Raw genomic sequence first — 12569 nt, 5'->3', positions numbered from 1 at the left:
TGGCATGTGGCAACAGGCATTTTGGTGGGCCCCCAATTCCATAATCCCAAATCCCATCAGCACTTCCTAGCCACGATTAGTGGACCAATGAGTGCTGGACAGCAGACCCCCTCCACTGCCATTGGTCGATTTACAGCGCTCTGGAAGCACTGGATTGCCCATCTTGCATTGATGCTTTCTAGGTGACCACATCCAGCAGCAGATGCTGGAATCTCGAAGCCAAGGCAGTCTTCACCTCACAAACCTGAGGTGCGAACAATCGCGCCGACCTTTCACATCGCAAAACCTGGCAAGACCGACACGGAAAGATTGAATTCTGCCATCCCTCACCTCGTCGATCTGAACGCACCGACATAGATCTTCACAATCCTACCGTTTGCAACAACCAGCGTTTGCGACCCCGCCAGACAAACCCAACTTCCCTTCTTTGTGCCTTCCGACTGCCCACAGCATCAGGGCAGAGCTTATCGACGCTTTCCACTCATGCCGGCCGAGGCTGACGCACACTCTCACCTCCACTACATAGGGCAGTCAATCCCCTAGCAGTGGTAGTCCAGAATCGCGAATGTAGCCCACCACAAATCCCAATCCTCTGGACCACGAAGCGAAGTGGGCTATCCATCATGGATCGCCCAAGGAAACGTGAGTCTGCCTCTGCCGAGCTCGGCAAGACACTTTGTGCGTTTGTCGCATACTGACTGACTATGGCATGCAGGGGAGTTGCGCTCGTTGAATGAGCGCGCATGGAATGGCGACACAGGTAATGCTGCATTGTGTGGTTGGACAGGCTTCGGACGGCATTTCTGACACCTTTCAAACAGACGTCTTCCCCGTCGGCAAGTCCCTGGACTCGTCGCTCAAGAAGAACTCGGGATTTATCCGACGATTACGAACTGCGATCTCCGCCGCGACCCTCGATACTTTTCTGCAGGAAATCAAGACCTTGAGTCTTCACAAGTACCTTTCTGAGGTCATTTCGGCTTGCTACGAAGGCTTATGTCGCCTCAAGTCACCTGGCGAGGTCGAGGCCGGTGTCGAGATTGTCAGCGCACTGCACCAGCGATTCGGTCCTGCCGAATTCACCGAATACCTAGGATGGCTTCTTGGAAAAGGCATGTCCACGCCGGACAAGGGCTTGCTCAAGTTGCTGGCCCCCGAGGCTCGCGAAAAAGAAGAGAAGGAGCGCTTGGTACGGCAGCGGGCCTTGTTGCGCGTGGTGACTGAACTTTGGCTGGTTGATGTCCTGAGAACCCTCGATGACGTCAAGCGCAACGATGCCGCCCATGGCGCAACAGGCAAGGATGCCGGATTGAAGCCCAAGGTCTCTGCGACTAGCAAAGGCGGTGCGGCCGAGCCATTTCCCCTCGAGGTGCTGAAAGACTTGTTAGGCCATGACCGGGAGCACGCAAATCTCCCGCTGCTAGTCATCTTCGTTAAAGCTTTCAGCTGGGATATACTAGGCTTCAAGTCTGCCGTGAGCGATGGGCGCAAGACTGTCGAGGAAGATGGTGCCACGAAGAGTGCCGAAGAACCGGCAGAACCGACGAATAGCGATGACGGTTCGTTTGACTGCGCGTCTGATGACCCGGCTTTCACTACGCCCGAACTTCAGGAACGGTTCCGCAATATCCTAAAGCGATACTTTGACGATGTTAAGGCGCACATCCTCCGTGACCAGAAGAGCATTGCAGCACAGCGAGGGCGTAATTCGGAGGCTTATGTCAAGTCCGGAGAGGTCTTCGAGGATCGCCAGGCCAACTTCGAGCGTCAACTCAAAGCCCAGGAACGCCTTATTAGCAACGCTCAGATCATCGCCGAGGCCATAGGAGCCGAAATGCCCGATCTGAAAGATTCAGGGGATTCCTCTGCAGCCACTAACGGATCCATTGGTCTCGTCAAAACCGGGGAGTACCTCCGTGGTCAAAGCGACGGGGCGGGCATCTGGCAAGACGAAGATGAGCGTCGATTCTACGAAAATTTGGTCGATCTGAAGGGCAAGGTTCCAAATATTCTTCTCGAGGACGGCAAGAAGAAGAAGGCGGATGCTGATGACCAAGTCGGCAAGAAGGCGGAAGTTGCCGAGGCTTCGGAAACGTCCAAGGTACAGGACGTCAACGATGACCAGTCTACAGCCATTGCGAATAAGACAATTGGGGCTCAAGTCGATGCGCTCTTGACACGCCTCCCAGAATTCACCAGCAAGGATGTCGTGGACGAAACGGCTATCGACTTTTGCTTCTTGAACTCCAAGGCGTCTCGTAACCGTTTGATCAAGGCTTTGACCGAGGTGCCCAAAGGACGTACTGATCTACTTCCGTTCTGGTCGCGTCTTGTGGCTACACTGGGACAATACATGCCCGACGTGCCGAAGGGCGTGGTAGAGTACCTCGATGCCGAGTTTCGCAGCCTCCAGCGCCGAAAGGAGAAAGACTTCCTGGGACAGGTTCGGCTGAGCAACATTCGTTACCTTGCTGAACTGACCAAGTTTGGCATAGTCCCCGAGCATGTTGTCTTTCACTGCCTGAAGGTCAGCTTGGATGACTTCTCACGGATGAATATTGAGATCATCTGCAACTTGCTCGAGAACTGCGGCAGATACCTATTGCGAAATGCCGATACATCACCCCCGTATGGCCACATTCCTTGAGACTCTGCAGAGAAAGAAGTCTGTCCAACATATCGGTCAGGCGGAACGCATGCTCATTGAAAACGCCATCTACTACGTCGACCCGCCCGAGCGGGCTGCGATTCAGCAAAAGGAGCGGACGCCTACTGAGGTGTTCATACGCAAGCTGATTTACGTGGACATGACTAAGCGTAACTACACGAAGATCTTGAAGCAAATTCGCAGATTGCATTGGGAGGAGCCTGAGGTATGGAGAACCCGTCCTGATATGCGACGGACTTGATCACTGACTTCACGCTCGTAGGTTGTTGAAATTCTCGCGAAGGTGTTCTCGAAGCCTGCCAAGGTTAAGTACGGCAGCATCCACATTCTCGCTATCCTCCTCAGCGCCATCTACCGCTACCATCCGGAATTTGTGATCTCTGTTATGGATACCGTTATCGAATCGGTTGACAATGGACTGGAACAGAATGATTTCAAGTACAACCAGCGTCGCATTGCTGAGGTAAAATACCTCGGCGAGCTCTATAACTACCGCATGCTTGATCATCCCGTCATCTTTGAGACCCTCTATAGAGTCATGACGTTTGGACATGGTAAGCCCAATAGCATTCACTCCACTGTTTGGCTATTCAGCTCCGCTAACAACGCATTAGGTGGTGTGCCATTGCCGGGGAGACTGAACCCCTTCGACTTACCCGATGACTACTTCCGCATCCGTCTTGCGGCAACCATCCTTGAAACATGCGGCATGTTCTTTAATCGAGGTGCAGCAGGGAAGAAGCTTGACTACTTCTTATCATTCCTCCAGGTTAGCTGAAATGTGCGCACATTGCGGTTTTGTTTGTCTGCTAACAAAACTAGTACTATATCTTTACGAAGGCACCGCTGCCCATGGACATTGAATTCATTGTGCAGGACACCTTCTCCCTCACGCGCCCGCAATGGAAGCTAGCTACCACACCAGAGGAGGCATCAAAGGCATTCCAGCTGGCCATTCTTCAAGACCAGAAAAATGCGGGCCACGAGAAGGCTGTCGATCCAGAACCGGAAGATGCTGAAAGCGATATTAGTAGCGATGACGACGGTGGCGAGGGTGACGATGATCTCGCCCAAGATGCCGACAAAGACGAAGAATCTAACTCTGAGGAAGAGGATGACCTTGATGTAAGTTGCTGCTGCCAGGGCCGTTTCACTCGTACTGATCACTAGACATTGGACAGGATGGAGAGCCGCCCCAATCTCCTCGCGACACCGAATCTGAGGATGAAGCAATTATCGTCACACGAAAAGCCGAAGAGGTCGACCCCGAGGATGAGGCTGATTTTGAACGTGAGTACGCAAAGATGATGGCTGAGAGTCTAGAGTCGAGGAAGTTCGAACGTAAGCCACTGTTCGATGCTCCGGTACCGGTCCGACCCAAGACTCGCGAGGCAGCAGCTGCAAACGAACCTGAAGAGGGCGATAACGAGGGTCCCTCGCTCAACAAGATGGCATTCTCACTTCTCACCAAGAAGGGTAACCGCCAGCAGGTATGTTTTCTTTTGCATAACCAGTGATCGAGTCGCAGTACTAACTAGTTATTACAGACACGTATGGTGGAACTTCCCTCGGATTCCAACTTCGCGGTTGCTATGAAAAACCAGCAGCAGGCAGAGAGGGAGGAGCAGCAGCGGATCAAAAATCTGGTCCTGAACCTAGATCTCCGCGAAACTGAAGAGGCCGATGGTGATACCAACTCCAACCCCCTATTACCGAATGCCAATCTTATTCACACTACGCGCGGCGCAGGTCACGACAAAACATCCGTCTACCACCTCAACCGCCCTGAGAAACCCAGCAAAGAGCGTGGCGGGCAACGTGTCCGTCGGCTACAAATGAACGATTTGGATTGGTATGATAGCACTCAAGACAAGAACCAAAAGCGTCCCGGTATCACGCCCGGGCCTACTGGCTTAGCCACGCGTGATGCGAATGCCGGAATGGCTTCCCCATCGATCCCAGTGGATACGAACAAGCGTCGTGTGCCGGATGGAGTCCGCCAGCACCGGCGGGGACGAGCAAACCGGGCTCGAACCTGATCACCACGAGACCAGCGCTAACAGAGCCCATCTGGGGACTGACTCTAGGACTTGAATTATCACCTGATCGACAAGACATACTTTCATCACAGTCTAACTGCCATGACCACATGCATCGACTGTACACCAGAGCGACACGCCAGTATTGATGCCGGAACTCACCGAGAAGTCGTCCGTACGATTAGCGGCATCAAATGCACAGATCGCTGCGTCTGTCACTCGGTGCCCCATTAGTCACTGAGCGAAGCTACCCGGACTTCTCCTAACTGCTAGGGACCGAATAGTTGGCGAGTAACAAGACGAGGCTGCAGTGTGCCTGCCATCGACAATGCCCTAGTGTGTGCCTGCATGGCAGCGGTTGGCAATCCTGTCGCGGCTGCTAGTAACGGAGGCAAGGGAGATTTTTCACAGGGCCGAAGGAATCGCAGACTGTGGCGGTCATGGTCCGGCAGCAGTTGTGTTGGATGCAGCCAGGCCTGGTAGATGGGGGAAGCTATGGATTTCGCTGACAGGGAGCGGAAGCCCTATCAGATTGCTATTTTGAGCTTGCGTTGATGTCACTCCTTTACTTCGCTTCTTGCCTTTGGGGCATGAATAGAAATGCCACTCATTCATCATAGATTGCCTGGCTTCTGGTTGCCATGCGTGCCTTCTGTGCAAAGTATGTTCAGGTGCTCTAAATCCCTCGCTCGAGGCAACATCAGCCGCACAATGCGTAGCAGCTTACAGCTTGGTGAGTCTTCCCCCTGCTAATAACTATGTACATAAGACGAGCATAAGTGATGGTGATTCCTATGGCTGCCAAGATCATCGGTTTCTTTTGCTCTGGACTTAAAAAAGGGGGCTTTAGCTCTGGGCTGGCGGTTTCGACGCGGCCGCACTAACGAGAGAAACCACTGCCCCCACCCAAGTCTGCCCATGTGCCGCTTTTATTCGACCCCCAAGGCCCTTGGAAGACTGGAAAAGAAAGCAAAAAATAGAGACGCAGGGTGGATGCAACTCCAGCTGCGAGTCTGGTGGTGGTGAGGAGAATAGAATGCATAACAGAGTGCGCCTGTCATCTGATCTGCGTGCAAACTCTGCTGCATTCAGCCATTTTGCCGTGCCGCATCCCGGTGGGTGCGTTTCTATTTGCTTTTACTCACGACGGAGAGGGCATGTGTGTGTATTGCTGGCAAACAATTGCTATTAGCAGAAAGCCATAATAACCTAATCTGCCTGTCACAAAAGCCACAAAGCCTAAGCTGTCCTCTTGTGCCTTTGTTGACGAATGTGTCGTCCATGACTGAGTATGACTTTGCGCATTGGGGCCGTTGGACTTGATAGGCCATTCCGCTATATGGGTAAACCGGCTGAATCCTCTTTGGACAGAAGACACTTTGTCGCGCTTCTGACCTCTCTAGTTCGGACTCCGTGCTTAAGCGAGGTCACTTTTCCAATGGTCCTGGGCAGAGGTTGATGCGGAGAATTTTGCTTCTCTACGTACATACATAAGTAAGTATGCAACCCGAGAGCCCGAATGTACAGCCTGACTCGACCCGGCCATGGCTCTATAATTATTGATTGGTGCTGCTGACGTGGTGGATGATTCGATTCCGACCCCCTGCCAAAGTACAGTTTGCGTTGCAGCAGAAAAAGCAAAGCGGCAGGCAGTGGCGCTCACGCCCAAGCGCTGGGCATCTGCTGGCAAATGGTTGGATTAGGCAGTTCCATCTCTCGCATTGTGATAGAATACGGTGGTGGGAGCCAAAAACGAACATGGCTGAAGCAGCCCGGTCGTCCAACCTGAAGCACTCTTGTGCCAGTATTACATACAGTAAGACGTTTGGGATAGCAAGACCTCGACCGGAGTGGGGTTGGGATTGCGGGAGGGATTCGAGGCGATCGTTTTTCGTTCCCACATTCCGATTGAAGTGTATGTCACTCCATACTTGGTACATGACCCTACCATGCATTCAGTAGTATTGAGGCATGTAGGTCAATTGATACCTGCATACATTAGGTACTTAGATTACTTACTGTGCGCTATCCATCCGTTTAGACAACGACGGGCAGTCCCCCAACCTTACTATTTTGATGTCGGTAGAGTGGATGATGGCACGATGTAACGCCAGATCAAATCCTCCAGTCTCCAGTCTCCAGCTTACTTGCGGCTTGCCTCTATTTTAACCTTGGGCTAGGCTAGTGGCTTCTGGCTCTCCCTTCCCGCAAGCCGAAAGGGACCCACCGCCGCTAAGGCGTGGGTGAAGATGGTAGTTAGTATGTGGGTTAGGAAATCTACCTGACTGCATATTGTATCAGATTCGCTACGTGTGTGTACAGTAGAACTTCCTTCTCCCTAGTGCAGGTATCTTCCTAGCCTTCGGATCTACTCACCGACTCACCACCTACTGCAACATCATCATCGAAACAACAAGCTACGATGCCAAGAATAGCCATCTCGATTCGGTTTCGTCCCGTATTCACCGTCCTAGCGTCAGGTACAGCTTCCATTGGATGAATCCCATGCTCGGCATGGCCCGTCAGTCACACACGGAACCAGCAGCAGTCATTGATGTATCAATCTCCTCCGCCTTCGGAAGCAGTGTACATTCATTTTCGTGATGCGTGCGATGCGATATAATTAGCCCGAGCGGGTCCCCGAAGCCACCACCCGTGCTGGCACATATGGCTAAGGCCGTTCGGGAGTTGGGTGTGTGTGGATGAACATTGAACAGATGTCGCCATTCGGGCAATATTGTAGGCAGGCCAAGCCTCGCTGCCCTTCTAGATGGCTTCCCTGTTACGACACTATAGATTGGTTACAGCAACTCCACAAACGCGAAGCCGGAACCACAGTATGCGATTGGACAGCTGCTATATTGCGACAGCGCCAACTTCTCTTGGATCCCCGCCGGGCCAAGCGACGCGTCGTCCTTCTGTCACCGCACCGCTCCCCTCACGCTCTCACGCCCTCTCCGAACATCGTGTCCAAGCCTTTCGGTCTGCAGGTACCTTCTGTATACCATGTCGCCCTTCGTCCAAATCCTCGTCTTCCCTGACCGCATTCTCATGGAAGCAGCTTCAGCTACTCATCCTGGCGAGCGATCACTCGTGGAATCCGTATTCCCAAGTCCTGGCTCGCATTTGACTGCATATGCTCGGGATTGCTCCGTACACCCGGTTGTTGTAGGCCCCTCTGTTGCTGCAAACCCACGATGAGCCAGCCCTGCTGGACTGGGGACTTGCAGTTCTAGATCGGAATTTAACCTACATGGAAGGATTTGCGAGCCCGCATCTCCTTCCCAAACGCGACAGAGCTGATGGTCCAGCTGGCCTCGATCGTCTCGTTGCCCTACCTATGTATCTATGCCTCACCTTTTCGAGGCCCACCAACACCAATACCCAGCTTCCTTTCCCTCCCGACGGGTGGAGCATACTCTTACTATCCCCCTTGACATTACCTGAGCTAGTCCCGCGATCTACCAGATCGACTCCATCCCCCGTATACTGGCCATACTACCGGGCGTCCCAGAATGTGTACCTATCCTCCGTCGTCTATACTGGCTGTTGTTTCAAGGAAACGCTGATCTGCTCGATCCACCAGCTACGCCTGTACCAATCCTCTGGGCCACGTTTCATCCACCTCGTATTTCTCCTCCTAGTTGATATGTAAAGGAAAGCTTGGCCTGTTGATTTGTTCCGTGAGAAAGGCACCACCGCTGCGGCCTTGTCATCATCATCATTATCATCGTACTGATTGACTTTTCATACGGTGTTCGTTGGATGCTTTTTCCCCCTTGGCCGACTGACTTACTGCGTTGGCTCCCCTCTCGAGCATTTTCCCGATCGACGTCGTTACTCTCTTTTCCTTTTCACCGTTCCTCCAACGTTCATCTCATAATGCTGTCTCTCGTTTGAAAAATCTACTCCGCATTATCACATTGCTTGTACAACAACCAAGCTCTCTCCCCGCCCATCTGGGGATTCATCGACCTGACGACAAACACCTACGACAGATTACGACGTTCAAACAAACAAACAAACAAAAGATCGGATTTGGTCGCTCGAACACTCCGGGACTGCTGGAAACTGGTTCAATAGCACAGTTGTGTCGGTGTGTGCGGTGTGTGCTGCAATAAAGAAATCGGCCTGTTTGTTTGCGCAGTGTCGAGCTTGCTCTGGCCAATTGCTGTCGATACCAGTGGGACCTTTATTGTTGGTTACGAGCTTTTGTGACACATTATCTGCAGTCAAAAGTGCGCTCCCTTGCTTCCTTGCTGCAGACAACTGTGCAGATCACGAAGCCTTCGCCCCCTTCCCAGCATCTCGGAAATCGGCCGCTCCTTTGCATTGGGTCTGGCTGGCCTGTCGCGAAAATAACTGGCCTATGGTGGACATTGTGCTGAATCCAGCTGTGCTTGTTATTTGAGGCCCTGCCCCCACGAAAAGCGACCAAGAAAAAGAGCCTCCTTCCCAGAATTAATGCGCTGGAGCTGCAGGTAGCCGACGACATTGCCTTCGTGCGACGTACCCAGGCAACGGCGACTCTATTTTGGGCGTGGTTGAATAACCTACTTTTGGCTCTCTACCGGCTCCCACTCTACCGACTCAAGCGCTTGCAACACACTGAGCTTCAATCCCATATTAGAAGCTTGCTGTCTGCCAGCCAGGACAAACCCATCATCAGCGACTTGGGGATCGGATAGCTACCTCGTCTACTCTACTCAATACACATCCAAAATGGAGTACGACATCACGAAGATGTGGCCGGTGCAAGACGTAAGTCCAACCAATTGAACCCGTACATTCAATGTCGTCCCTGTGCTGACCACTGGTTTTCCTACCCAAACAGATCGTGTACACATGCATCGTTGGCGTTGTGATGTTGGCGGCACTGTTGGAATGGTTCCTGTGGATAGCTGCATTCCTGTACTGTCTGGTCAAGGTGTTCCAGAAGGCAGAGCACTGGACAATCCGAGTCCTTGCAATCATTGTCGGTATCTTCTTCACGTTATTCCGGTACGCGAATGCCCCTTTCGGTCTAACATCCGCCGTCACCATGCTAATCGAACCATTAGTCTTATCTTCCTACCTATTATGGTCGTCACCCTGCCTCTTCCCAGTGTTATTGTCCAATATTATCCAGAGCAAATGGTCAGCGTCCTACAATGGTTCGCCTTCTGGAGTTTCGCCGGTCTTTTGACCGTCCCGTGGCTCTTCTGCATCTACCAGCTCGTCACGCACCAGCTGGGCAGAACCAAACGTATCAAGCAGGTGCTGGACGAGGTTTCGGCGCCCAAGTGCGTCATCGTCATGCCCTGCTACAAGGAGGACCCCGACGTGCTGGTGACCGCCATCAACTCCGTGGTCGACTGCGACTACCCTCCTTCCTGCATCCACGTTTTCCTCTCCTTCGACGGTGACCAGGAGGATGAACTGTACTTGAACACGATCGAGAGGTTGGGTGTGCCCTTGACCTTGGAGTCGTACCCCAAGAGTATCGACGTCACCTACCGGGCCGCTCGCATTACGGTTTCGAGATTCCCACACGGCGGCAAGCGACACTGCCAGAAGATGACGTTCAAGCTGATCGACAAGGTCTACCAGGATTACCTGAAACGAAACGACAACTTGTTCATTCTTTTCATCGACTCGGACTGTATTCTCGACAGGGTCTGTCTCCAGAACTTCGTGTACGACATGGAGCTGAGCCCTGGCAACAGGCGAGACATGTTGGCCATGACGGGAGTCATCACCTCTACGACAAAATCCCACAGTCTGATTACCCTTCTCCAAGATATGGAATACGTCCACGGCCAGTTGTTTGAAAGAACAGTGGAGTCCGGATGCGGTGCTGTCACTTGCTTACCCGGCGCCCTGACGATGCTGCGGTTTTCTGCTTTCCGTCGCATGGCCAAATACTACTTCGCCGATAAGGCCGAGCAGTGCGAGGACCTATTCGACTTCGCCAAGAGCCATCTTGGCGAGGATCGTTGGTTGACCCATTTGTTCATGATTGGCGCGAAGAAGCGATACCAGATCCAGATGTGCACGTCGGCGTTCTGTAAGACCGAAGCTGTCCAGACCTACAAATCCCTGATCAAGCAGCGCCGTCGATGGTTCCTGGGCTTTATCACCAACGAGGTGTGCATGTTGACGGACTGGCGCCTGTGGCGGCGCTACCCGATCCTGGTCCTGGTGCGGTTCATGCAGAACACCATCCGGACGACGGCGCTGCTGTTCTTCATCATGGTCCTGGCCATCATCACGACGACCAAGAAGGTCAACGACTTGCCCGTCGGCTTTATCGGCATCTCTTTGGGTTTGAACTGGCTGCTCATGGTCTACTTCGGCCTCAAGCTCAAGCGCTTCAAGATCTGGCTCTATCCGGTCATGTTCGTCGTCAACCCCTTCTTCAACTGGTACTACATGGTCTACGGCATCTTCACCGCCGGGCAGCGGACCTGGGGTGGGCCTCGCGCGGACGCCGCCACTGCCGACTCGACCACGACGCCGCAGCAGGCCGTCGAGCAGGCTGAAAAGCAAGGGGACGAGCTCAACATCGTGCCCGAGACCTTCATCCCGGCCACCGAGGGCATCACCACCACCGGCGCGGCCGGGGCGGCGAAGCGGCTAGCGGCATCAAGAGGAGCCGCAGCAAGGTCATGCCGCCCCAGCGCGCCGCGGGCAAGTTCACCGCCCCCGAGAAGAAGGCCGACGGCTTCTACGTGCACCCGGAGGAGTCGCGGTTCAGCGTGGGCAATCTGCTCGAGGACGGCAGCGGCGCCGGTCCCTCCTCGTCCGGGGCCCGCCGCCTAGACCTGCCGCACCGCGACTCGTGGGACAGCTTCATGACGGGCGGTTTCGGCAACGGCAACGGTGGCAGCGGAAGCGGTGGTAACAGCCACGGCGGCATCAGCTCCGTCTACATGCCGCGCCGCGTCGAGAGCATCATGGGCGAGGAGGACCGGCGCAAGTACGAGCTTGCGCAGCAGAGCCAATACAACCAGTGGATCGCCAAGTCGAAACAGTTCGCCGTCCCGCAACCGGGGCAGGTCTACGAGTTCTCCGAGGCCGAGCTCGTGCGCGGCGGGTGGACTGATACTGTCGAGACGGCGTACTCGGATTACCCCACCAGCGATAATCAGCAGCAACAACAGCATAAGCGCCACGTCAGCAGCGAGGACGACGGGTCGGCTTCGTCGTCGCGGAATGCGTCGCCTGCTAGACCTGCTGCGGCGGCTTCGGAACATCATCAGCAACATCATGGCAGGAGCAGTAGGGCGTCATCGGGGAACCAACAACAGCAGCAGAGCTTGAGTCCACATCATCACGCTAGGGCAACAGTAGTCAACAGGCCGCTCGCACCGGTCGGAGTCCGCTCGGTCGCGCGAGCTGGGTCCGGACGTCGGGTGGCGAGGAGGATATGGAGATGGAGGAGTCTGCGAGGACGTCGGAGGAGGACGGGAGGGGGTCGGGCGGGCCGTCGCGGAATAGGGGTCGGTAATACGAAGGAGTAACGGGGTGAAGAAGGAAGATTTTACCACAAGCATATTTCTATCTGTTTATTTCTAACTTAACTTTTTTCTATGTACGATGAACGATCATGACGATGATGGGGTGAAGGAAGTCAAAAAGTCCGGTCTTGTTATTATTTATTGATGGGCGGGCAACGCGGATGGCAAGCATCATTGTTAGAGAGCATGGGCATTCTATCATGTTGGGTGGGTGTTCCTGGGATATTACTTGAGATCAGATAACAAGATTCATTACCGCATTATACTTGAGTTGCTTGTTCGTACTATGTGATGCGCCTTGCTTCCCGCGAGCCTGCCAGGTTGATGGTTACTTGGTAGCCGGAGGTTGAAGTAGAAGTAGAT

At 53.6% G+C, this 12569-nt stretch overlaps 2 protein-coding genes across 2 annotated transcripts; both read left to right on the top strand.

The window, feature by feature from the left end:
• Nucleotides 1–623: 623 nt before the first annotated feature.
• Nucleotides 624–4707, top strand: PG997_007330 (uncharacterized protein; the record flags this gene model as incomplete). The annotated part of the gene is made up of 9 exons (XM_066811645.1): nucleotides 624–678; nucleotides 716–760; nucleotides 822–2527; nucleotides 2658–2873; nucleotides 2931–3222; nucleotides 3283–3437; nucleotides 3491–3793; nucleotides 3850–4158; nucleotides 4216–4707. 9 exons carry the CDS (start codon nucleotides 624–626, stop codon nucleotides 4705–4707), a joined length of 3573 nt encoding a protein of 1190 aa, XP_066666987.1.
• A 4722-nt stretch (nucleotides 4708–9429) lies between these two features.
• Nucleotides 9430–12196, top strand: PG997_007329 (Class VII chitin synthase; the record flags this gene model as incomplete). Its single annotated transcript, XM_066811644.1, has 5 exons — nucleotides 9430–9468; nucleotides 9542–9708; nucleotides 9768–11253; nucleotides 11337–11974; nucleotides 12037–12196. The coding sequence occupies 5 exons, from the start codon at nucleotides 9430–9432 to the stop codon at nucleotides 12194–12196; spliced, it is 2490 nt and encodes an 829-aa protein (XP_066666986.1).
• Between the last annotated feature and the right edge of the window lie 373 nt (nucleotides 12197–12569).

The sequence above is a fragment of the Apiospora hydei genome (assembly GCF_038363865.1).
Source record: "Apiospora hydei strain CBS 114990 chromosome Unknown utg000006l_segment0_segment0, whole genome shotgun sequence".
Lineage (NCBI taxonomy): Eukaryota > Fungi > Ascomycota > Sordariomycetes > Amphisphaeriales > Apiosporaceae > Apiospora > Apiospora hydei.
Note: the sequence above shows the minus strand (reverse complement) of the source record. Positions and strands in the feature narration are given on the sequence as shown.